This window comes from Theileria equi, chromosome 1 (assembly GCF_000342415.1).
Source record: "Theileria equi strain WA chromosome 1, complete sequence".
In the NCBI taxonomy this organism is placed as follows: domain Eukaryota; phylum Apicomplexa; class Aconoidasida; order Piroplasmida; family Theileriidae; genus Theileria; species Theileria equi.
Window position 1 is genome coordinate 470147 of NC_021366.1, and position 25494 is coordinate 495640.

At 36.6% G+C, this 25494-nt stretch overlaps 13 protein-coding genes across 13 annotated transcripts; 7 read left to right on the forward strand and 6 right to left on the reverse strand.

The window, feature by feature from the left end:
* Nucleotides 1-17: 17 nt before the first annotated feature.
* BEWA_020020 (hypothetical protein) lies at nucleotides 18-1817 on the forward strand (the record flags this gene model as incomplete). The annotated part of the gene is made up of 3 exons (XM_004828765.1): nucleotides 18-311; nucleotides 350-1420; nucleotides 1496-1817. The coding sequence occupies exons 1-3, from the start codon at nucleotides 160-162 to the stop codon at nucleotides 1815-1817; spliced, it is 1545 nt and encodes a 514-aa protein (XP_004828822.1). The 5' UTR covers nucleotides 18-159.
* A 501-nt stretch (nucleotides 1818-2318) lies between these two features.
* On the reverse strand, nucleotides 2319-3176 carry BEWA_020030 (hypothetical protein). The gene is made up of 3 exons (XM_004828766.1): nucleotides 2845-3176; nucleotides 2650-2803; nucleotides 2319-2611 (listed from the first exon to the last, which is right to left on the reverse strand). Exons 1-3 carry the CDS (start codon nucleotides 3024-3026, stop codon nucleotides 2321-2323), a joined length of 627 nt encoding a protein of 208 aa, XP_004828823.1. The 5' UTR covers nucleotides 3027-3176; the 3' UTR covers nucleotides 2319-2320.
* Nucleotides 3177-3666: 490 nt separating this feature from the next.
* Nucleotides 3667-4367, forward strand: BEWA_020040 (40S ribosomal protein S17, putative). The gene is made up of 2 exons (XM_004828767.1): nucleotides 3667-3859; nucleotides 3904-4367. The coding sequence occupies exons 1-2, from the start codon at nucleotides 3839-3841 to the stop codon at nucleotides 4351-4353; spliced, it is 471 nt and encodes a 156-aa protein (XP_004828824.1). The 5' UTR covers nucleotides 3667-3838; the 3' UTR covers nucleotides 4354-4367.
* A 94-nt stretch (nucleotides 4368-4461) lies between these two features.
* On the reverse strand, nucleotides 4462-6636 carry BEWA_020050 (hypothetical protein; the record flags this gene model as incomplete). Its single annotated transcript, XM_004828768.1, has 12 exons — nucleotides 6435-6636; nucleotides 6163-6395; nucleotides 5993-6126; nucleotides 5724-5959; nucleotides 5490-5691; nucleotides 5363-5455; nucleotides 5244-5329; nucleotides 5164-5210; nucleotides 5066-5129; nucleotides 4972-5031; nucleotides 4680-4934; nucleotides 4462-4644 (listed from the first exon to the last, which is right to left on the reverse strand). The coding sequence occupies exons 1-12, from the start codon at nucleotides 6564-6566 to the stop codon at nucleotides 4462-4464; spliced, it is 1725 nt and encodes a 574-aa protein (XP_004828825.1). The 5' UTR covers nucleotides 6567-6636.
* A 125-nt stretch (nucleotides 6637-6761) lies between these two features.
* BEWA_020060 (hypothetical protein) lies at nucleotides 6762-7034 on the forward strand (the record flags this gene model as incomplete). The annotated part of the gene is made up of 1 exon (XM_004828769.1): nucleotides 6762-7034. The coding sequence occupies one exon, from the start codon at nucleotides 6762-6764 to the stop codon at nucleotides 7032-7034; it is 273 nt and encodes a 90-aa protein (XP_004828826.1).
* A 59-nt stretch (nucleotides 7035-7093) lies between these two features.
* Nucleotides 7094-7444, forward strand: BEWA_020070 (hypothetical protein). Its single transcript, XM_004828770.1, has one exon. The coding sequence runs from the start codon at nucleotides 7166-7168 to the stop codon at nucleotides 7283-7285; it is 120 nt and encodes a 39-aa protein (XP_004828827.1). The 5' UTR covers nucleotides 7094-7165; the 3' UTR covers nucleotides 7286-7444.
* Nucleotides 7445-8099: 655 nt separating this feature from the next.
* BEWA_020080 (hypothetical protein) lies at nucleotides 8100-9605 on the forward strand (the record flags this gene model as incomplete). The annotated part of the gene is made up of 1 exon (XM_004828771.1): nucleotides 8100-9605. One exon carries the CDS (start codon nucleotides 8100-8102, stop codon nucleotides 9603-9605), a length of 1506 nt encoding a protein of 501 aa, XP_004828828.1.
* Nucleotides 9606-9623: 18 nt separating this feature from the next.
* Nucleotides 9624-10630, reverse strand: BEWA_020090 (hypothetical protein). The gene is made up of 4 exons (XM_004828772.1): nucleotides 10316-10630; nucleotides 9961-10278; nucleotides 9821-9927; nucleotides 9624-9785 (listed from the first exon to the last, which is right to left on the reverse strand). The coding sequence occupies exons 1-4, from the start codon at nucleotides 10377-10379 to the stop codon at nucleotides 9678-9680; spliced, it is 597 nt and encodes a 198-aa protein (XP_004828829.1). The 5' UTR covers nucleotides 10380-10630; the 3' UTR covers nucleotides 9624-9677.
* A 190-nt stretch (nucleotides 10631-10820) lies between these two features.
* On the reverse strand, nucleotides 10821-13098 carry BEWA_020100 (hypothetical protein; the record flags this gene model as incomplete). Its single annotated transcript, XM_004828773.1, has 4 exons — nucleotides 10821-12050; nucleotides 12093-12283; nucleotides 12319-12781; nucleotides 12820-13098. The coding sequence occupies 4 exons, from the start codon at nucleotides 13096-13098 to the stop codon at nucleotides 10821-10823; spliced, it is 2163 nt and encodes a 720-aa protein (XP_004828830.1).
* A 387-nt stretch (nucleotides 13099-13485) lies between these two features.
* On the reverse strand, nucleotides 13486-18546 carry BEWA_020110 (hypothetical protein; the record flags this gene model as incomplete). The annotated part of the gene is made up of 1 exon (XM_004828774.1): nucleotides 13486-18546. The coding sequence occupies one exon, from the start codon at nucleotides 18544-18546 to the stop codon at nucleotides 13486-13488; it is 5061 nt and encodes a 1686-aa protein (XP_004828831.1).
* Nucleotides 18547-18903: 357 nt separating this feature from the next.
* On the forward strand, nucleotides 18904-19134 carry BEWA_020120 (hypothetical protein; the record flags this gene model as incomplete). Its single annotated transcript, XM_004828775.1, has 1 exon — nucleotides 18904-19134. The coding sequence occupies one exon, from the start codon at nucleotides 18904-18906 to the stop codon at nucleotides 19132-19134; it is 231 nt and encodes a 76-aa protein (XP_004828832.1).
* Nucleotides 19135-19173: 39 nt separating this feature from the next.
* On the reverse strand, nucleotides 19174-24390 carry BEWA_020130 (hypothetical protein; the record flags this gene model as incomplete). The annotated part of the gene is made up of 1 exon (XM_004828776.1): nucleotides 19174-24390. The coding sequence occupies one exon, from the start codon at nucleotides 24388-24390 to the stop codon at nucleotides 19174-19176; it is 5217 nt and encodes a 1738-aa protein (XP_004828833.1).
* Nucleotides 24391-24688: 298 nt separating this feature from the next.
* BEWA_020140 (eukaryotic translation initiation factor 3 subunit, putative) lies at nucleotides 24689-25494 on the forward strand (the record flags this gene model as incomplete). Its single annotated transcript, XM_004828777.1, has 1 exon — nucleotides 24689-25494. Exon 1 carries the CDS (start codon nucleotides 24748-24750, stop codon nucleotides 25492-25494), a length of 747 nt encoding a protein of 248 aa, XP_004828834.1. The 5' UTR covers nucleotides 24689-24747.

A 25494-nucleotide genomic window follows, 5' to 3' on the forward strand; every position in this document is an offset into this window, starting at 1 on the left:
TCAGGTGGACTGAAGCTAATACCAATATTTTATGGCCAAAATTTGGCTGAAATGTAGTTTTATATTTTAAATGTGGGTTTTATCAATTATAGGTATAGTTATGGTCATAAATTAGAATTTAATAAGGATGCCACAATGTGTTTTGGTTTGTGAGCTAAAATGACCAAAAGTTTGCTAAACGGATATTTTATCAACGGTTTGAACAATGTAAAGTCCCGTTACTTTCTACAAGTCCTTGGAATCCACAAGATTCACGAACATAACCTCTCGAATGCCCTTCGGGATTTTGCCCTGTTGAGCAAATCTGACAGGTATGTGATCATTCCTTCCACAAACCATATACTTGCAGTGCTAACCAGTTAGTGTACTATAAGGATGATTTTATTAGATTTGTTCACCTCATGCGACCGAGCGAAATTTGTATGGTTGCACATGGATATTCGCAAATCCATTTAGACGACCTAAATTGGTGGAGTAAATTCAATAATATATCATCAGAGATAATTTATGATATTGATGCACAAGAGATTGCAGGGTTAGTACACAGTTTAACAAGGATATATACAACTCAACAACCGATAATATGCCAGTTACTTGAAGAGTATACCAAATGGACTATACATACAACATCTTCATCATTGTCAATGCTAGTTAGAGCTGTTGCAAACATAAATATGGACCCCGGATACTTGAGGATGTTTAATAAACGTGCAATGGAATTGTATGATAAGTTGAATATACTAGATGTTATATTCCTTTTAACCTCAAATTCTAAGGCACAAATCAAAGACGTTGACCTTTACACAAAGCTGTGCACACGTGCTATAGTTCTTTTAGATGATATGGAATATCATCACATACGTGCTGTAGCTGCTTCTATAGGTATTGGCGGATTTAAATCATATTTAATGTTCAACATATTGACAATTAGATTACTAAAAGTACTAAATAATCATACAATTACCGAAGGGGATTTAATATCATTACTTCTCTCTTTTACTAGACAATTTTTTGTGACTACAGAATTACAAATTGACCAGAAGTTATACACAGACGTACTTTTAAAATATGGATACAATATTGATAAGGACAAGTTTACATTTCCCCTAAAGGAAATTTATCCGGTGTTTTGCAATGCACTAGATGAAAAATTGGATTTAATAGAAGCAAAAGGAATGCCAATATTAGTAAGAGCAATTTATATTCTAAAAATTCCAGTAGAACAAAAAACAATGGACAAAATATTTGAATACACCGCAACTTTTATACGAGAGAATTCATATTATTTGGATAAAATGCTGAGTCTAATATACAGCTCGTCACGTTTTAGAGAAAAAAATACATCCTTCTGGAAGGCTACATACGAGTGGTTCAGTCAGTTAGATCTAAATAAAATTTCCAAGGTGGACTTGGTAAAGGTGTTAGTACATCTTGGGATTGTTAACGCTGATTTTCTTTATTGTGCAGGCTCCAGATATAAATATATGATTTACAGGTTATTTTTGGATTGCTCAAAAGAAAATACAGGGTATATGAATGATACTACACTCCTTTATCTTCTTACGCATTGTTTTAAAAATCAAGAATATACAGTAATCGCAGACGCAAGGTGTATAGAAGCGTTAACAGCCAATGTTGATAAAATAGCCTTGACAAACTTGATTTCTATTTTAAAGTCATATCGTGATTTTTACATAGATCACGAGTTACCTATGCTTCAATTTTCTAGATTTCTGGACTCTGTACAAATGAAAATACAGAATAGTTCCAACATCGCATGTGATGAAATTGCTGCCATACAACCTAAAAGTAATTAGCACTATTTGTTTTACGTGAATTAGTTATATGTACAGTTGTACCTTTTCACTATAGCATTTTAAAAGGAATTAATTTTAGGGGGTTTACCGCAAAACATTCGGAAGTTTTTATACGGTTTCTAAGTAGCCCATGTTGTTATGACTTTAAAAGTATCATTCCGACACTTATGGTATTTCTCACCTGATTATATTTTATCATATGGAGTGAATTTACAAGGAAAGTATGGGTAAATCTTTATGATACTCTAGAAATAACAAACAAAAAATGTTGGCTTGGGATGAATAAATATTCCCTTTGTTATAGTTTGGTAGTTTGTCTAGTTGCTCGGAGGCAGTAGTTTTTATCATAGTAAGAACTCTTGATGTTTATCCTTTACATCAAGGAGAACTGCATTAACATAGAAACAAAGCACCCGAACGAATGTGTTTGAGATCCAGTCTATGGACCAAAGAGTTTGGAGGATCGTTGAGAATTATATAAGTGGCAATATAGACACGATAATTCACTGTGACAAATTAGTGGATTTCTTTCTATCAAAGCGCATCGTGTTTAGCTTTTCATCCAAGAATGGATTACAAAATATTTGTTTGAGATAATGTTGGTCCCATCCCTTAGGGAAAATTGATTCATCACCCCAACGACCATTACCCTTTACTGATTCACAGCAAAGGTTCATCGACTTGGAAGAGTATTTTGGAAGTGATTTATGTGTGAGTTTGCGACCACCTGAATCCCTTTTTTTAAACCATGATAATGCATTAGTTTGGCTGTCTAGACTTGGTCGCCAGAGCCCCTGTATAATTTTGCTTGAACGTGAAGGATCAGAGGTACCTGTATCGATCTATTAGTTGTCCATACTTTAGATCTTCCATGTTTCATATATTCCATACTACCGCACGAGTTTCTATGCAACTGCATTATTTCTTCAATGTGTCTCGCTTCTAGATCCTTTAGGCTTATCTCATATTTTGACCCATCTCTATACCTGTATGGTGGATTGAATAAGTCAATAGTTACTGATCTTACTTAAATATCGCCGATGGGAGTTCATATTGTTCATGTTGCACGGTTACATCTATTTGAGGATTTCTGAGTTGGAACGTGTCCAACAAATGATGCAGATAGAAGCGCAGACCACGGCTGCTATGTCCAGTCTCGCTGTAACGTAGTATTATTGACTGAAGCTGCCATACACCCAAACTAGTCATAGAAACTACGATAATAGTGATACCAACATGGAAATGGGCATAACCTCTGGGAAGGGTTAGGTTTGGAGCTACTAATCAACTGATATATGTTTTAAAACTCTGTTCGAATAAATTTACGAAAAACTGCGGCATATGTACTTGATAAAATCTAAAACCCAAAGGCGAACTAGAACACGGCCGCAGAGGTAGACCGGAGCTGAGGGTAATTAGGAAACGATTGAGAGAACTGCAGAGATTAGATAAACCAGCGCTTGAGATGCGACCACAGTGGAATACTAGTAATATCCGCTTGGTATCGTCCTAGTGACCTGTGACCATTGCGCTTGCCGATAACGGAAGGAAATAATTGAGTATATGTCACGTATGACTCCTATAACTAAATGTGTATTAATCAAACGTGAAAAGATGGTTGCTTGGAGACGAATAGACAACACACATTAGAGGAATCTTCGAAACTCACAAATCGGACGGGAACAACAGAACCCAAAATATTGGAACAGTTGATTAGATTTATTGCGAAATTCCACTCGTAGAACCGTAGCAACAGATGAGAGTGGATAACTGGAAGCTTTGATGGAAAAGTTCTTCCCCATTATTGTTCAGCTACATCCGTACCCCATGCCTTGGAAGTAGTCTCCTAGGTCAATTGGCAGCTTGATTAAATCTACATTTATCATATACATCAGTTTTAACAGTCGTTATTTTAGATTTGTCTCGTATTAACGATATTTCGGTGTTTTTATCGGCTTATGTAGTGACGTCGCAAGGTTCTGGTCCACGATATTTTTAAATTTTGTACATAAAATATAAAAATGGATAGATCGGATGTTCAAGTATGTTTTTACTGGTACCAAACAGCAAAATAAACAATTTATAGGTATATAAAGCTTTTCAAAAGCAACCAACAGTCAGCATTAAGAAGATTCAAAAGTTGGGAAACAGAGCAAGGTACTGGAAAGATGTAGGTATGGGCTTTTCTACTCCAAAGGAGGCCAAGGAAGGTGTCTACATTGACAAGAAGTGCCCTTTCACTGGAAATATTTCCATCCGTGGCAGAATCGTGAAGGGTATGGTTATTTCAACAAAAATGAAGCGTACTATTATCATGAGGGTAAACTACCTCCATTATGTACCAAAGTACAATCGTTTTGAGAAGCGCCACAAGAATATTCCTTGCCACTGCTCACCATGCTTCACTGTTACCTCTGGTGACATTGTTACTGCTGGACAATGCAGACCACTCTCCAAGACCGTTCGCTTCAACGTCTTGAAGGTTGAGAAGAACGAAGTCTTTGGTAACCCACGTAAGCAATTTAGATTGTTCTAATTTTCTAGCAATTTATATTTATAGTATAGAGAGCTTTTATACATGTTTTATGTCTTGGGTCTAAAGCCCTTGGGATGTCTGCGGTGTTGTAGGTGGTGGAGATCTTGTTTATCTGTTTAGTGCCCACAGTTGCTGTGATATTGAGGTTTGTAGTGAGCCTGATAGTGTGAGATCACGAATAGCACAATGGTATTGAGGAATTGACAGCTCTTGGTGGTGTTCAATCAGATGCTTTGCTATCATGTTTACAAGTTTTGCATTTTCAAGCTGATGCTTCTTTTTTGCTTCTCTCTATGTAGTTATGAGTAACTTTTGTAAAAACGTACTAGAACGCGCGAAATCCTGACAAAGTCACATGGCTCAAAATCGTCAATTATATGATAGATTCCCTTGGATAATATTTGAAAACAATTTTCATCCAGAGCTGAATATGTAGAAAGAATTTCCATTAACTTTGGAATGTCATAGTACGATCTATCAAAATTGTTGTCAACTACGGTATTAGCTACAAGACCCAAAAACTCTTTTTTCCAGGTAACAGCTCCACCAGCTTTATGGATAAAGGTGGCAACGTTAGCCAGCTATAAAGTAAAACGATATATGGTGAAATGTACATACGCAACTATTTTTCATGTTCGAAAGGTGTTGCCTAATATAAGTGGATATATCCTCAAATGCCTAGATAATTTTGAAAACTTTGATGGCTCAATACCTTTTCAACGGATTTGTTTTCCTTCGGTAAAAGAGATGATAGATCATTGCATATTTCTCCAACACTATGAATTATTACAATAGTTTACAAGAATTCACCATGCTGGAGGATAGTTGTATGGAAATTCATGGACGTTTTTTAGAACCTATTAGAGTTTATATGATTTGAAGAATCTTACTATTTTAAACAGAGAGATATCATTTATTTTCAGATTGCGATAGATTCTTAGGCACCGTGCTAGTAAATATGGGCTTACAACGTTAACTGAAAGTAATAAATAACTAGAACCAAAAATACCGTATGTAGACGATTGTATTCTCTCTACTAATTTTGATGACAGAATTTCCATCAAAGAGAAATCTTGAAGTTTCAATGAGGCGAACGATTCAGCTGAATGAATTATCTCTTAAATTGGTATCCGTACCTAAACCAACAATATGTTCCAGCTTTGGTTTGTTTATTGTGACATTTTCGGGCTTGCAAATATTCGCCATAGAATGTTTACTTTCTACGGAATAGATGTCTTTGAACTCGTCGATAGAAATGTCATTAGATAAACGTCTTTGCAATTCCAGTGATAGTGCCTTTAACAGTTTGAAATTGTATACCATACAATTTCCAAACGCCTTAAAAAGTATTATGTCCCAGCCAAACTTACTTTTGCAATAATAATTATGGAATCATTAGATGCTGAATTTAGATTCGCCTCAAAGTGTTTGGCTGCAATAGAGAATAAGTATTTGTTATGGAGTCTACATGTTCCAAAAGCATCAGCAATTTTTGCAACTTGGTTAGGAGAATAATAGCTAATCCTTTCACATAAATGGGTCGAAATTTTGTCCAGGGCAGACGTAGCCTTGAGGCTACCCAAATATCGACAAACGTTCGGCAAATCTGTTTGGTATGCTATAAATCATTTTCACAAACCCAAAAAGTATCTGGAACGCTGTATTAACCTAGTGATTATTAAATTAAACCTCCAATCTGATATATCCACATGACCAATCTCAGTTAATCTCCTTAGAGCTAGGACATAATGGTATAATTTCTTTTTCTTATGTCTACATAACCGTTGTTTTGATATGAACTAAACAAACCTATAATATACCCATGCTTCGAATACCTCATTAGATGTTGTAGCGGATGCTATTTTCTTCGGAAGTTCCCACAGATATGATAATGAACCTTTCGCCGCTTGGAAAGAGGCTCTGTAATTAAATATCAAGCGCTGGGTATTCTCTATAGTTCTAGGTTTGTTGTATCTCTCTATGTATCTATTCCAATTGCCTTTGCCAACACGTTTGTGAAATCTATAATAAGCGAACGCTCTCTAAACAGCGGTACACAATGTGTTTGGCATATAACATACCTTTTGGGCAGAAACATTGAATAGATCATTAATAGGCCATGCTAGTCGTTTACAAGAGAGGAATAGCTCGTTTGTGTAGGATAATGGCAAACCTCTTGTATAATTTCCATAAACCCCGAATAGGACTACCATTATCACGAATCCATTGTACTATACATTAGACATAGACTACATTGCGGTTTAAGGTTCGAATACTCTGAATAACAGTCTGTTAGCTTGGATATTCTTAATTGTTGGGAATTTAACTTTACACATAGTATTTGTGGAATGCCAATTGGGGTTATTCTCAGACGTGTTTAGTTAGGGATTCTAATTTCTCAGAAAGTAATGGAAAATATACTTGCACTGGATAAAAAGCGTAGGGACATTGAGATTGAGATCGAAGCGCTCATAGATTTTTTAAACAGTGACGAATGTAAAAATGTAGGTCTCAATAAGCCTTTAGTTGACGAAGAACAGTTCCCTCTAAGTGGTATCGATATATATGCAATCAGAGAGGCACGAGGTCGCGTCGCTTGTCTGAAGAATGACTACGACCAGATGACTCTAGAGATTGAGAAGGGGCTACATGAATTACACAGTAAACATCGCAAAAACTAGAAATGTACAAATCAGATATCGCAACGCATAGTGGCGAAGAATCGACAATCAGCCTAAAGTGAACCCAGATAGGTCAGAAACCCAGTCAATCAGGGCTTTCCAAGACATATTTTCCAACTGTAACATTTCCCATGGGATTCATGATCCAACAATGCAGCTGCGCTGGCAAGCACCTACAAGTATCGGATACACATTCATTGGTAGACATGTGCAGTTGGAACCAAGTCGTGATAAGTACAAGGTTCATTTAAAAATATAAGATAGCTTGGTTTTGGAGTCCCTTTTGGGGTAATTACGTGTGGATTTCTCACAATTGGTAGTTACCAGGGGTTGTAATATCACAGCTCCTTGAAATCTAGAATTTATGGGATATAATCCTACCACTCTAAGTTTTATATCTAAATGTGTGACCTTTATGTAATTTAAAACATCCATAGGGTGGACTAACATGATCACACTTTTCTCATGATCGCCACATTCTCCCCATAAACTCCACTTATGCATCACATAACCCTGATACTCCCACCAACTGTTTACCTCGATTTTTGATCGGTAAAATTTTTAAGTTTCTGTATTCATTCAATTGTTGTGATTTTATATTGTTGGGTGCCGAAGCAACTCCAAATTGTTGTTATATTTTAGTGTAAATTTGACCCAGGTATCAGGTGCGGTATCTGTTAGAGACTAAGTTTATTTTGGCTTTACACGGGGATTAGGGTAATAAAGATTTAGCATAAAGTTGCCATATAGATGCGCGGTGCTATCCTTAGCGAGTAATCATCACTGGGGACCATTCAGTTTTATGAGATATCCAAGTTAGATATTCTCTACCAAGCATTTCAGAATTGTTTATATACCGGTGCACGTGACATTTAAAACCTTTTTTTACTTTCTGTTGCCGTATCCACTTTCAGTTTCACTTTTAGCAATAGAAGTAGTATAGTCTGCTGCAATATCACGTCGAATATCTGATCTCCTCATCCACATTTAGAAGCCTTTGTCTGGTATTTCTTAATCGGATTCTGCGTTACTCGAGCTGCGCTTCGTATTTCCTGGAGAGGTAAAATGGACGGCATGCACATGTATGGCCGGGGTCCGGCGTTTCCATTCAAGGGAAACGTTTATCCCCAGCCTAATATGTATGCTGTTAACCCGAATCCTCATCACCATCTCATGATGCATCCTAATGCCTCAATGCCATCGCAACTTCATCCTCATGCCCAGGCCATTGATAGCTTTAACTACGGTTCGGTTAGACAACCACCGGTTCTAAATGAACCTGGTGCTACCGCATCTAGTTATGATAAAGATTCTTCATCGCATCTACGCCAAGGTGGACCTATGCCTTCTTGGAATGTTTCTGATGGTATGGCGGATAAATATTACTCAAATATACCTTCTGGAGCTTATAGGCCCTTCGACTCTGAGGGTGATTTTGAAAAGAATTATACGCCACAGGGCCCTATAGATCAACCTTTACCTCAGGGTAATTGGGACAATTCGGCATCGAATCAGTATGCAGGTGGAAGGTTAGCAATATTTCTTGAGAATGCGAATTGTGCCTATGAATTAGTAGAATCGGATTTGAGGGAGTTATTTTCTTATTATTCGGGTGTCCATTGCCTAGCAATATCACCAGATTATCCTGCTGCAGAGTTAGTTGTAACGGACCCTAACACATGTAACGTGGCAGCAGCGGAATTAAATGGTTTGGTCCTCCATGGTGTAGGGACCTTGCGCTGCGTTGTTATGAAGCCAGGCCAAACATTGCAATCATTGTTGTCCTCTGCGAATATGTATGCATATCAGAATGCTAGAGCTCCTTCAAACCCTGCGGATACACAGAATTTTAACGCAGATACACGCCAATTTGGAGCACCTCCCAGCAACACTCCCATGGGAAATCCACCTCCTAGCGTCCCAGCTGTCAAGACAAACGGTAGACATATAACTTACAATAATGTTGATCATGTCCCCGGGATAACAAGCAACCCCAATACTAGGCGTTTATGTCGTTTTGAGTTGGTTGAGTTGTTTTCATACGAACCGGATTTTGATGTTACTAGCTGTATTCTTGGACCGAACAATAGTAATATTGAGTATATCATGAGAAATTCAAATAATAAAGTAGATTTAACTATAAAGGGAAAGCCGCTAAATTCTGCAAAGGTAGTTGATAGACTGCATTTATCGGTATCGTCCAGTGATTTTGTATCGTATAATCAAGCTATATCTATGGTTGAGGATATGCTTTCATCTGTTTGTGAAAAGTATGTTGCGTATGTCAAAGAACGAGGCAAAATTGTCTCAAATTTGGTTGGATTTAAAAGGCATGAATATGAGGAAGATAAGAATGGCAACCTAGATTATAAGGGGGTCGTAGAAAAGCCAAAAACATGGCTAGACAGCCACAATTCAAGGCGTCAAGGATCGTCTTTTAGTAAGCCCGGTGCATATGGTAGCCGTGTTTCCGGTCCTCCCAAAAAATTCCACGATCGTGGTCGTCCTGCGCCCGCTGTTCGTCCAAATCCTCGTGCAGTTAACCCACGTAGTAGAAGTATACGTAAATAAATATCACATTGTAAATATAACCTCTTGAAAATTTACACATACATGAGCTAGTAATATTTTGTTTCAGATCACTTATTCTTCCGGGCTTTCCACGTCTGGATCGTGGTAGTAGTCACCCAAGAAGACAAAGTACGGATGGCTTGGAAGATAGTTTTTAAGAATCCAATTTGTACCACGTTCCTACATGATATGATTTACTACAAGATCAGACTTACACTTCTACGTCTATCTAGATAGCGAGAGATTGGATTAGTATTTTCTGCGAGGTCCCTTTCTTTTGAAGCATTTATCCATTCTATGGTATAACGTTTTGGTTTAATACCTATGTTAAGAGTAAATTTTCAAAAGCACAAACCTATAAGGAAGGCATTCTGGATAATGAATGCTATGGTAAATATCACCAATATTGATGGAATAGCCATTATATGAGCGGGGAACTGAAGAATATAGGCAACCCATGACTTGTGTTGTCTTCCAAATTCTCCAACCAACACGGTGTGAAAAACACCTGCTGGTTTCAGAGTCCAGTTTTCCCAGTTATATTTATGGTTGTAGACTGGCAATGCATTACGATACCTCTTTGGAGTGCCATCTTCGTTGAATTCCTTTGGAGGTGGTGGAGGGAGATAATCGATTGGTGGAAGCGTGGCAAATCCCCTTTTACCCAAAAAGCCTGAACAAAATTATGAGAGAATGATTATATAACAAACTTTTGGGATAATAGAAAATATATGGGCGAAGTAATGATATATTTTTCAATTGTGTGATATTCATTGTAAATGACCGATTTTATGAAAACAAAACCAAAAGATTGCACCAATATTCCACTAAAATGTGGAAACCATATTTATCAATGCAAAGGACAGAGGAATTGCGCGGATACAACCGTAAGTAACCTAAGGGATGCGTAGCGTCTCGCAATGCGCTTGTTTTACTACTATATCCAGCAACACAACTCCAAATTAAATTAAAGTTGATTATTAATGTACTGATGTACCTTCAGTAATATTAGATAATGAACGCCCTGCCTACTACTTTACCCACCATTAAGCACCGACACCGTAGCGGGAGGCATAGCGTAATTTCTATTTCCTCATACATTCTGTGAACTTGCGAGTTTTTGATAATTGGGAACTAGAGCTCTGACCTCAATGTGAAGGTCATGAATACTGCTATCATATATTTGTGAAAATTTAACAATTAGTTTAGACTACGTTATGCTTTATCTATTATCAATTTTATGGATTTTTGATCCAACTTTGAGTATAAGTCCGGTAGTTTGATACTTAACGTCCTGTAGAATAATGCGATCATTACTAGTTGTCCCTTCAAAAACGTATTTTCCTTTCCAAAATATGTCCACATTCCTGTAAGCTGATGCAAAAACTCTTCTGCAAGTGGGAGTTCGAACATTCTTAGTGTTATCATGCAAAACAAAGTGACTAGGAGATCATCAGTATTAAAACATACGAGTTTCCGATAAACTTCACGCAAAATAGCACATGATAATGGTCTATCGTAGCGTTGACTTTTCGTGCTAGGCAGCAAATCTGGATCTAAAACGCAATCTTCCCGCTGCTCAAAGTGTATCCTGATCAACCCTTGGACAAGCAACCTCAGTCCTCTTGGAGCTATGGCGGGTGTTCTGAAGAAAAAGGAATGTATGTATTGCTTCAAAAGTCCATTTAAAGGCTCCAATTTTGGAGGGCTAGCAGATAGAGAGCTGTCCTTTATTGCTATTCCACTTACGACTTCAACCGAATCACCCTCTGCTTTGAACGCATCAATTATCTCATCATTATTGAGATGGTTCGGTCCAAAGAACTTTGAAAGTGCAAAATGATCAAAATCTATGAATATATCATCCACATTATCCTCTGGAATCTTTGTATTTTTGTTTAAAAGTTCAGCAATTGGATACGTTGTATCATATTTTCTCAAGGGTAAAACAAAGCTGAAATCCCTAGGGTTTGGATATATTGCTAACAAACGCGTTAATACTTCAAATTGAGTGACCCTGTAAGGTGGAGTGGATTTGTATATCTTAATAGGCATATCCTTGATTATTATTGACATAAGTCTTTTGTAATAAATATATATGTTTTCCAGTGTTTCTTTGGAATTATCAATCTCTAGATCCCTTGGTGTGTAGTCATTTGAAAAAGTGTCCGAGTCATCCGGAAAAACACCTTCAAACAAGTATTTTTCCTGGTATTTGTGCATATCTTCTTGCCATATTGTACCCTTGTCTATGTAAGGTCTGAATTCCAGAGCAAGAAAATGCGATTGTATGGACCAACAACCAATAATAAAATCAGTATATTCCAGATGAGACAATATGTCACATTTGGCAATAAGTTCTTCCAATATTAGTGGAGCATATGTAAAGTAGCGTAACTTTAGGAAAGAATCCATTAGCCAGGAAAGATACTTGAATTCAATAACCTAAGTAATAAAATGTATAATTGTAAAATGAACATGACGCACATCAAATCTCTCTTTTGTATCAGACCAAATTTTACCTAGAAACTTAAAACCCGGATGAAAATGGAAAGAACAATACCCCTTTAGCAACAACCCTATCAAGTTACGCGAATAAAAATCAGGGTCATTTATTTTACTCAAATATACATCATGAATGGCCTTCGCAACGTTTATTGAATTGTAACAACACCTTCCTACATGTTTGTTAGATACTATCGTGAATACATACCTAATGCATGCGCCATGAGCGGCAATCTATAGAGTTCTAGTTGATGTGCACGATTTATCACCGTTTTTTCGAATAATGCGAGTACAGACTGAGCACATGCATCATAGAAAAGTGAAAGATCATCAATGATAAGTTGGAGATCACGCATAGATAGGTGGTTATGTTTCACTCCAATGATTTTCGCAACTTCGTAAATCCACACACGATATGTTACATCCTGATATATGAATAATGTCCTCAGTAACCTATGAATGTAAACGCCGTTAAGACAGGAATAACGCTCCGGAAGAGAAAAGAAACGGTGCATAATAGGTTCTGCAACCGAAGGACAGCTCGGTCTATTCAGGCGGGTTAAATAATAGCCTATGTCTATCAACTCATAAGGTGAAAACTCATCAATGTCTGATGATATATCCGATAATAACTTTAATAATTTATCTTCAGGTGTATCCTTGGATACATTCTATAAACAAAAATGAAGCGTGACAAATGTAACTATACCTGTAATGCTGCTACATATTTAGTCCCAGTAATACTTTTAACCGTAAGATTTTTCTGGAAGACAGTGTATTTTGGTTTATTAACATCGGAATAATCGTCAGATGTATGATTACAGTCGGATTGATTCTTATTATGTTCCCATTGTAGCCTAGTAGCAGAAACATCCCTTATAAGATCCAACTTAGAGCTCCCATAGTTTCTGCTGGGAATATCTGCTGCTTTAAAATGCAAAATTTGTCTAAGAATCCTATTACGCTGCCCACAGTTTACGATATACATGGTACAACGCATATTATATTCATTTTTATCGATTAATTTGCTTTTATAATGGAGAAAACACAAGGAGTGACTAAAGATCTCGGACTATGAACTATAACTGGGTGATGTGTGCTGAATGACGGGTAAACTTTCAAACAACGAAATGCCAGCGTTAAATTAAATAAATACATCGATAACTATAATAATGGCTAATAATGAATATATTGAATAGGTTCGATAAATTTTTAATGTATGGATTTGAAAAGTGAAGGTACATAGCTCCGGAAGGGCCTGAGGATGAGACTAGGAATACTCAAGATATACTCACTCTACCCGAGGGTTACTGATGAGGACATGTACCATGGATAATGTGTAGGATGTCATTATGACAATTTAGTTATCATTTCTTTAAAATGAGTAGAGTTTGAAAAACATATCAATGACATCGTTAGACGTCGGTAGTCCTTGCCATCTCATCCATTCGCCGAGTAGATAACCATCGTGTTTCCAGAACTTTTCCGACATTGAAGACTCTGCATCTATATTCTTACAAAGAGAGACATAACCGTTCAAAAGTGTTCCAATATACTTCTTTAAATTTGGATCGTTGTTTTGCATTAGGGATGCCATTTCAGATTTTATCAGATTGAGTTGTTGTATGTCGCTAGATTTACTTGCCTCAGTCAAGAATTTGGCGATCTTTATTTCACTAGGCATTTCTTCCACCACATAAGAATCGGAGATGATTCCCTTATAATTTTCTATTATGGCGAAGGGTGTATTATCTGCCAATATAGAATTAAATTCTTCAACCACTCTGGAAACTACACTTTTGCAGATATCATGCGAGCCGAATACCTCATCACACATCTCATACTTATTCTTCTCCCATTGTTTAAATTCTGAGAGTAGTTCTGCCATTGACATAATATCACCAGGTAAGGCATATTTTTCGACCTTTTCTCCTTCAGAATGGTCAGAATAGTAAGAGTGCCACAGACGCAGGTACTCTTTCTCATACAATTTCAAAAGCTTCCTAGCTTGAACGGAAAGTAGAATTTGTGAGTTTCCAGCCGCATCTGTCAGACATTTCGAGGGTAAATCTAATAAATGCTCATTTTGGAATTCAAACATAACTTTCAACTGATTTACGGAATCAAAGTCGTAGCTACTATCCCTTGCACTCTTTTGTACCGCCTTTTCAGCAAGTTTAAGTGCATTTTCTCTTAAATGTTGCAATCTGTCAGCAAATGATGTAGCTTTCACACCAGTTTTCCAGGATTGCCATAGTAAATCCACGGAGTAGTTGACAGATTCGCCGTCGTCCACATCCGTCAAGAAGTTACAGTTATTCCTTGGAATAGAAAGGAAAGATCTCAGATCTAACATAGTAGATAACTTCATTGGGGAAGCCTCCAACACAGATTTCTTTATGTGTTTCAGACAGTCCTCCTCACTAAATATGTGGGATCCACTATCGACCAGATCATAGTTTGCCTCAAAACGTGAACTAAAACCGAAGCTGAATGGGTCATAGCTTTCCTTCAGATTTCCAAATGTCAACATGACAACCATTGCATAAAAGTCCATCTTCAAAAAACTAACAAAACCCTCAAACCACCAAAACCAACCAGGTTGATATCTATAGACTGAACTAGGATATATCAGACGGAATCTGGCGTAAATCAACCTGAATTGTTCATACAAAAACATGCGATAAGTTAACCATTGTGATACCCAAGAATATATTATTCCAGACACCAAACCAAGTAACATTGCCATATTTATCAAATAGTCACGGTTACATCTGGATGTAGAAAGCGACGCCAATGAGTAGTTCAAAGTAAAAGATGTTACAGTAGCAAAAGCCATTACTAGAAAACGTAACTTTGGTACATAGGGAATATTCCTAACATAGGGAATTATCCCACCAATCTTACAAAATAATAAAATCATAATAACTGTGTAGAGAAATGCGGTTAATTTCCACCCTTTTAACTTTTCTTCAGTTTCTATCACTCTTTTGGAGTAGTAATTTGCAACCACGTTTCTTATCAGTACAATTGGATTAACAAAAATACTATATCTTATGCCACTAAGTGAGATTATTGTAGAGATGTTCTTTTCTTCTAACTTAATTGCAGCACTTCGTAACTTATTATATTCACAGATGTGGGAATAAATAGTTGCGTTGAATTTGCAAATATCTTTATAATGCTGACAATATAATTCACAGGCACTATTTACTGTTGAAAGGGAACTTTTAATAACGCTGCTGTAGGATTTAAAATTTCGTTCTTTTGAACTTCTCAAGTTATCCATATTTTTTCCAATAACATCTGTACTAGTTACAATAATGCATCTGAGCTTTGTTATATAACAATTTAGTTTTCTATATTGGCATGATAAATCATCCAACAATTTCTTTATACGACAAAAAGTATTTAAAACTTGGCAAATATGATCTTCAATACATGCTGAAGTGCTGGATAATGTCTTTAACCCACAGCAAAGCAAACAAAAGAGTTCATTCATACCCTTCTTATCCTTAGTACAATCACATAACCCATTTTTATTGCAACATAGTCCGCAATCTGTATCGCTATCACAGCAACAATCACATTTAATGTGGTCTGTAGAAAATTTGTTTAGAACGCTATTCAAGCGTTTAAGTGCACAACCTATATACTTGCAAGTACAACTAGTCCCTCCGGTACATTTGTGATTCCCTGTTACCAAAAATTGCGTAAGATTACAAAATCTCTTATTGATTTTGCAATTAGATCCTTGTGTATTGTTGCAATTACATACAGAATTTGTGTCAGATGTACACTGAAAACAAATATGTTTGAAACTCTCTATAGAGGAACATAAGCTTTCCATAGGATTCCCACACAAATTTGTATACGCTGTAGCTGTAGCTTTGTGCAACGTGCAAAAGTCGTGTTTTAGCTTTACCAGAGAACATATTAATTGACTGCATGAGTCCTGGGTAGCACTTTGACATTTAAATATACCAGATACTTGATCTAGACACTTTCCAAGATTTTGTTCTCCCTCATTGCAACACTGATGATCATTTTTAAAGCAACAGCACTGACCAATATTACTATCGCCGCAACACGAACAAATATTAGAACATGATGTATTTGTACAATTCTCTTGTTGAGTTGAACTATTCAAAGCATCATTACACAAAAAATCTGCATATGCCATATAAGAAAATATTTTGGAAGCATAAAGCGTAGAAGTCAAAGCGTCATCCGAAAATTTGACTATATGATTAAACAAAGAAAATGATGAGGTATCGTTAAAAGTAAATTCTGAATAAAGTAATATCACCGATGAAAGTAACCCATCACATTCTGAAAAAAATTCCAATCCTCCTATCATCAAATTGAGGATATCATCCAACTTTGTGCTGTATTTCTTACATGAGCAATTGTCCTTCTGGCACTTACATCCACAAGTCGAAGGTTCACAAACAAACTTTGAATCCAAGAAATCAGAAAAATATGTGGATAGTAGTGAAACAGATCTGATTAAAGATAGGGTCGGAATTGTGCTTGCCAAATTCGCAGCACTTTTTCCTAAAATTATATTTACAACATCATTGTGTTTCTCGTGTAACATGCATAGGCATTTAAGAAGTTTAAAATACAGGGTGCAACAACATTTGCAGTCCTTCGCCTCAGGTTTGGAATCTTTTTCGCATTTACACTTTTCGCAATAGTTTGAAAACGATTTACAAATATTTACAGCGATTGACTTCATTAATGAATGGAGCAAAAGAAATTCATCCACCAATCTAGCGTACACAAGAAGACACAAAAATGTTAATAAAAAACGTTCTAGAGCTGTGGCAGAAAGTAAAATTGTTTCACTTGTAACCTCAAAGTCATCCCCTAGTTCATTACAAGAATTTATATCAAGAATTAACTTGTTTGCGTCCTTAATGCACGTATTTATTGTACTTGTAACATAACATTTCAGATATTTATTGTTTTTGCAATCACATGCCTGACATTTATTACATTCAATTTTTGGTTTGCTCTCTTCCGATATGCAACAACACTTGTGAGATTTAATCTTTGTACAAAGTTCTGTTAAACAGCAGCAGTTAGTCCCTCCACAACTTTCGTCCGGAAATATTTCGCCGATAGTAGCAAGCAAATTCTGGTAGTAGCTGACAAAACAGCATATGAGCCACAACAAGGAATATCGACAATCCAAAAGATCCATATAATAATCAGATAAGCTCTTTGGGTCCTCACATGGATCATAAACATCATAAATATCCTCATTACGTATCTTCGATATCGTCATATGCATAGATACTAGGGTTACCATACGGTGATTATCACTGTTATCATATTCTTCCCATTCGGTCCAGTATCCATGTGGAAGTGCAACCCACGGTTGGATTGAACGAACTAATCTGGAGTTTATAGATGAAGCCATAGAAGTAGCTTCTTCTGAAACACCATCATCTGAGAGTGTATTTTCAACACCTTCAAGCTTAACAATACCGCATAATGCAGTGTAAAAGGAACTATATGTTACGGTCTTGCCCTTGAAAACTATTATCTCATTATAAACCAATGTGCAAATAATTAGTGAAACAACAAGTGATGTGAAGTATTGTACATATTCCAAATCTATTGACTGTAGGCGATCCAAGTTATGAACAAGAGATATTGCAAAATTATTTAGCATGGGAGAAAAACACCAGCCCAAACAAGCGGCCACAAAAATCCACCTGTTATTGTTATTCAATAATTCAGAGAGCGATTGGCCACTTGTAGCTTCTTCGTCCTCTTCATCATCCTTTACGCACGTCATTCTGCTCAATAACAGTGCAGAGATACCAGATATAAAGGTAAATACCCAAAATAACCTATTGAACAGGTGTAAAGCTGCACGAGAATCGTTCAATGTCAAAAATGGATTGGTTTTACTAAACTTCAAAAGCATACGAACCAAAATTCCAGAGGAAAAACAACCAGCCAAAAATATTAGGATATGCAAAGAACAATCTTCATCACCGTCAAATATCTTTGGGTCAAACATAAACTTTACGGAAGATGTTTGCAGGGCATAAGATATAATTGAGAGTGCGAAAACACCAGCAACAGTTGACTTGGAAATGGTAGCAGCACTAGAAGAGAGAAGTGAGATATACACTGACATTATCAAGTAGCCAAAAAACAAAAGCCAATGCCAATATCCACATACAACTGGACCACAAAACGTAATGCTGAGGAAGGTCATAACAATACCAACCATTAAGTTAAATCTCCGCAAGAAGAAGCACATACCCTGGGCATCATAGATACTACTACCAAGAAGCCTCAGGAAAATGAATGACTCCAAGTCCATCATGGAGTTTATGAGCATTGAGCTTAATCCGAGCATGAATAAACTCAGATATATGCTCTTTATTGAAACTCGCTTCGTTATATCCGACATCTTTCAAAGTTCCGCAATATCTCATTTAAAATCGAAACATGTCAATAATGGGTATGATATCTCCATATGTGTCAAGTATTTGTGGTCTACGCTCTCTATACTACATTCATGTTAACCTTACGATGAGGTGAGTGGTACTTATTCGCAGTACTGGATAATACTATCATTACATGGCACAACCATAATATACTAATAAAATACAATATCTATAATACAAGTCATATTGAGAATCCGTATTCAATAAACGTCAGTTGCGTTGCGTCGTTCTCCCCATCCACAAGTCACTCTTGATCAACTCATAACAAACTATACCTTTACATACAACAACCAGTTATTTATAGTTTTAGTTCATTTATAATGAGTGGTGAAGTAGAATCTGATATCGCAGCTGAGGCCAGATTTAAGTCGGAATCACTCCTAGACTCACCTGCTACTCAGTTCCAGGTTTCTACACTAGAGGCTCTCATAGACTTCCTTAACATTCAACTATCTGATGCAAATGTTTACAGTCTAAACAACAACGTAGGAATACTCAAGATATACTCACTCTACCCGAGGGTTACTGATGAGGACATGTACCATGGATAATGTGTAGGATGTCATTATGACAATTTAGTTATCATTTCTTTAAAATGAGTAGAGTTTGAAAAACATATCAATGACATCGTTAGACGTCGGTAGTCCTTGCCATCTCATCCATTCGCCGAGTAGATAACCATCGTGTTTCCAGAACTTTTCCGACATTGAAGACTCTGCATCTATATTCTTACAAAGAGAGACATAACCGTTCAAAAGTGTTCCAATATACTTCTTTAAATTTGGATCGTTGTTTTGCATTAGGGATGCCATTTCAGATTTTATCAGATTGAGTTGTTGTATGTCGCTAGATTTACTTGCCTCAGTCAAGAATTTGGCGATCTTTATTTCACTAGGCATTTCTTCCACCACATAAGAATCGGAGATGATTCCCTTATAATTTTCTATTATGGCGAAGGGTGTATTATCTGCCAATATAGAATTAAATTCTTCAACCACTCTGGAAACTACACTTTTGCAGATATCATGCGAGCCGAATACCTCATCACACATCTCATACTTATTCTTCTCCCATTGTTTAAATTCTGAGAGTAGTTCTGCCATTGACATAATATCACCAGGTAAGGCATATTTTTCGACCTTTTCTCCTTCAGAATGGTCAGAATAGTAAGAGTGCCACAGACGCAGGTACTCTTTCTCATACAATTTCAAAAGCTTCCTAGCTTGAACGGAAAGTAGAATTTGTGAGTTTCCAGCCGCATCTGTCAGACATTTCGAGGGTAAATCTAATAAATGCTCATTTTGGAATTCAAACATAACTTTCAACTGATTTACGGAATCAAAGTCGTAGCTACTATCCCTTGCACTCTTTTGTACCGCCTTTTCAGCAAGTTTAAGTGCATTTTCTCTTAAATGTTGCAATCTGTCAGCAAATGATGTAGCTTTCACACCAGTTTTCCAGGATTGCCATAGTAAATCCACGGAGTAGTTGACAGATTCGCCGTCGTCCACATCCGTCAAGAAGTTACAGTTATTCCTTGGAATAGAAAGGAAAGATCTCAGATCTAACATAGTAGATAACTTCATTGGGGAAGCCTCCAACACAGATTTCTTTATGTGTTTCAGACAGTCCTCCTCACTAAATATGTGGGATCCACTATCGACCAGATCATAGTTTGCCTCAAAACGTGAACTAAAACCGAAGCTGAATGGGTCATAGCTTTCCTTCAGATTTCCAAATGTCAACATGACAACCATTGCATAAAAGTCCATCTTCAAAAAACTAACAAAACCCTCAAACCACCAAAACCAACCAGGTTGATATCTATAGACTGAACTAGGATATATCAGACGGAATCTGGCGTAAATCAACCTGAATTGTTCATACAAAAACATGCGATAAGTTAACCATTGTGATACCCAAGAATATATTATTCCAGACACCAAACCAAGTAACATTGCCATATTTATCAAATAGTCACGGTTACATCTGGATGTAGAAAGCGACGCCAATGAGTAGTTCAAAGTAAAAGATGTTACAGTAGCAAAAGCCATTACTAGAAAACGTAACTTTGGTACATAGGGAATATTCCTAACATAGGGAATTATCCCACCAATCTTACAAAATAATAAAATCATAAAGCACAATGATAAATACAGAAGAATAAAATTTCCATCTATAAACTTTTCTTCTATCATCTCTTTAGGTTTTATTTCTTGTTTATATTCTTTGACAACATCTTTCATTGATTGAGTCATCATTGATTTCCTTGTAGAATATACCAATTGCATAGACCTCCCGGTTTTTTCCATCAAACAATCTAAATATTTACATAGCTTATTGAATTCAAGTGAACTACGATGCAATGTTCTCGTTATAGTTGACAACATAGATTTAAATATTTTGCTCTGACCAGCTACAAGCTCCATTCTCCCTGTTAGCTTAGTTATATCGCAAACCACATTCTTCTTACATTTTTCAGTTTCTTCATTAATTTCTTTAATATTTCTTTCAATTTGTGATATTTTACAAAAACCATAAGCTCTAACATTATATAACCTATTTCTGGTACATTTATCGTATGTATTTATACGTTTTGATAGTGATTCAAAGTCTGAGGGTTTTATCTTAGCACAAGGACATTTGCATTCAGTGGTTGTACATCCAGCTGATTCATTTTTGCAACAACAATTTTGGCATGTACAACTAGAAATTGTCTTAATATAACAAGAGCTTGAAATGCTGGATGAAATAGTACAATTTCTTGATGACCAATCATCAACTACTTGTGGGCATATCATGCAGCTTTTCCCTTGAGTGAAACACGCTTTAAATTTTTTGATATGTGAAACAGTGCAACCTAAAAGGCAAGGTAAACAGCTACAGTTGCCATCCTTACACGCTTTTACACACTCAATGGTATCTTTTGTCTCGGAACAGATAGTTTTGAGGCAGCTAAAAACATTACAATCAATACAGCATTTTATATCTTCGCAACATTTACAGACACAGGCCTTCCCATGAGTGCAACTATTAGAAGATATTTTTCTGAGATGACTGCCAAATCTAAAAACCTCCCTGCACATGGAAAATATGGATGAGCTGCCTATCCTTGATATTGTCAACGAGACACAACAAATCAATGAACACTCAGATCCACCAATCAGACAGTTGAATTTTCCACAACTATGTTTTTCACATTCTTCCTGTTTGTTCCCATTGATACATATACCAAACCCTTCAAGTGAATGGCATGAACAGTCCAAACAGGTGTTACAACGGTGTTTTGCTGTGCTATATGTCGCACAACAGGATATGATCTTATCCCTTTCTATACACTTGCAACATATCATAACATTTTTTGTGCAACAATTGCATTTGCAATTTTCAGAGCAGCATGATTTGTTAGAGGTAGGAACACCTCCACAGACGCAATTTTCAGAGCAACATTGGCAACAATAGTATTCCTTTTTTGCGTTTCCATTATGACACAAACACTTGCCAGAACTAGAAGGGCAACATTCAGATAAATTTGAAAAACATGAGTCTAACTTTGTTACATCACAAATTTTATCGTAAGATATTTTAGGGAAAGTCCAATCATGCATATAAAGAGTGCTAGGACGAAGAGAAATGCAAGTAAAATTCTCCTTAGCAAAATTAGAAATCAAATAAATCACCGATGAAAGTAACCCATCACATTCTGAAAAAAATTCCAATCCTCCTATCATCAAATTGAGGATATCATCCAACTTTGTGCTGTATTTCTTACATGAGCAATTGTCCTTCTGGCACTTACATCCACAAGTCGAAGGTTCACAAACAAACTTTGAATCCAAGAAATCAGAAAAATATGTGGATAGTAGTGAAACAGATCTGATTAAAGATAGGGTCGGAATTGTGCTTGCCAAATTCGCAGCACTTTTTCCTAAAATTATATTTACAACATCATTGTGTTTCTCGTGTAACATGCATAGGCATTTAAGAAGTTTAAAATACAGGGTGCAACAACATTTGCAGTCCTTCGCCTCAGGTTTGGAATCTTTTTCGCATTTACACTTTTCGCAATAGTTTGAAAACGATTTACAAATATTTACAGCGATTGACTTCATTAATGAATGGAGCAAAAGAAATTCATCCACCAATCTAGCGTACACAAGAAGACACAAAAATGTTAATAAAAAACGTTCTAGAGCTGTGGCAGAAAGTAAAATTGTTTCACTTGTAACCTCAAAGTCATCCCCTAGTTCATTACAAGAATTTATATCAAGAATTAACTTGTTTGCGTCCTTAATGCACGTATTTATTGTACTTGTAACATAACATTTCAGATATTTATTGTTTTTGCAATCACATGCCTGACATTTATTACATTCAATTTTTGGTTTGCTCTCTTCCGATATGCAACAACACTTGTGAGATTTAATCTTTGTACAAAGTTCTGTTAAACAGCAGCAGTTAGTCCCTCCACAACTTTCGTCCGGAAATATTTCGCCGATAGTAGCAAGCAAATTCTGGTAGTAGCTGACAAAACAGCATATGAGCCACAACAAGGAATATCGACAATCCAAAAGATCCATATAATAATCAGATAAGCTCTTTGGGTCCTCACATGGATCATAAACATCATAAATATCCTCATTACGTATCTTCGATATCGTCATATGCATAGATACTAGGGTTACCATACGGTGATTATCACTGTTATCATATTCTTCCCATTCGGTCCAGTATCCATGTGGAAGTGCAACCCACGGTTGGATTGAACGAACTAATCTGGAGTTTATAGATGAAGCCATAGAAGTAGCTTCTTCTGAAACACCATCATCTGAGAGTGTATTTTCAACACCTTCAAGCTTAACAATACCGCATAATGCAGTGTAAAAGGAACTATATGTTACGGTCTTGCCCTTGAAAACTATTATCTCATTATAAACCAATGTGCAAATAATTAGTGAAACAACAAGTGATGTGAAGTATTGTACATATTCCAAATCTATTGACTGTAGGCGATCCAAGTTATGAACAAGAGATATTGCAAAATTATTTAGCATGGGAGAAAAACACCAGCCCAAACAAGCGGCCACAAAAATCCACCTGTTATTGTTATTCAATAATTCAGAGAGCGATTGGCCACTTGTAGCTTCTTCGTCCTCTTCATCATCCTTTACGCACGTCATTCTGCTCAATAACAGTGCAGAGATACCAGATATAAAGGTAAATACCCAAAATAACCTATTGAACAGGTGTAAAGCTGCACGAGAATCGTTCAATGTCAAAAATGGATTGGTTTTACTAAACTTCAAAAGCATACGAACCAAAATTCCAGAGGAAAAACAACCAGCCAAAAATATTAGGATATGCAAAGAACAATCTTCATCACCGTCAAATATCTTTGGGTCAAACATAAACTTTACGGAAGATGTTTGCAGGGCATAAGATATAATTGAGAGTGCGAAAACACCAGCAACAGTTGACTTGGAAATGGTAGCAGCACTAGAAGAGAGAAGTGAGATATACACTGACATTATCAAGTAGCCAAAAAACAAAAGCCAATGCCAATATCCACATACAACTGGACCACAAAACGTAATGCTGAGGAAGGTCATAACAATACCAACCATTAAGTTAAATCTCCGCAAGAAGAAGCACATACCCTGGGCATCATAGATACTACTACCAAGAAGCCTCAGGAAAATGAATGACTCCAAGTCCATCATGGAGTTTATGAGCATTGAGCTTAATCCGAGCATGAATAAACTCAGATATATGCTCTTTATTGAAACTCGCTTCGTTATATCCGACATCTTTCAAAGTTCCGCAATATCTCATTTAAAATCGAAACATGTCAATAATGGGTATGATATCTCCATATGTGTCAAGTATTTGTGGTCTACGCTCTCTATACTACATTCATGTTAACCTTACGATGAGGTGAGTGGTACTTATTCGCAGTACTGGATAATACTATCATTACATGGCACAACCATAATATACTAATAAAATACAATATCTATAATACAAGTCATATTGAGAATCCGTATTCAATAAACGTCAGTTGCGTTGCGTCGTTCTCCCCATCCACAAGTCACTCTTGATCAACTCATAACAAACTATACCTTTACATACAACAACCAGTTATTTATAGTTTTAGTTCATTTATAATGAGTGGTGAAGTAGAATCTGATATCGCAGCTGAGGCCAGATTTAAGTCGGAATCACTCCTAGACTCACCTGCTACTCAGTTCCAGGTTTCTACACTAGAGGCTCTCATAGACTTCCTTAACATTCAACTATCTGATGCAAATGTTTACAGTCTAAACAACAACGTAGGAATACTCAAGATATACTCACTCTACCCGAGGGTTACTGATACACTCGTAATACAAAAGATTTTAATCAAATGTCTTATGCAGTTACCTGCTCCAGACTTTACTGTTTGCTTGGCTCAGGTGCCTCTTCATGTACAAAGTCATGAACATGTTCACAAAATCTCGAACCTACATTCTCTGCTGCAAAGCTGTCTCTTTCGCAGTTTTTGGGATAATGCAAAGGCTCAATTAGACTCTAAGCCTGACATGACGATTTTGGACGTTCCTGGGCTTCGTGACTCTGTTAGAAGATTTATTCTCGATATATTGCCGTTAGTGTATCAGCAAATTTCAGTTCCAGAAATGCGCATGTTGCTTGATTTCGACTCCAACTCTGAGGAATTTGAAAGTCTTTTATCATTCTGCGGATGGAACTTGGATCAATCTTACGATAGGAACAATAATGAAGCGGGATCTTGCTATTCTGTGTCTCGCGATGATGTCTCTAAATTTCAAAAGGGTTCTTCCCAACCAAAGGTTTTAGAAAAATACCTTCGCCCAGAAGCCATGCACTATTATCTGTCAACTTTACATAATTAG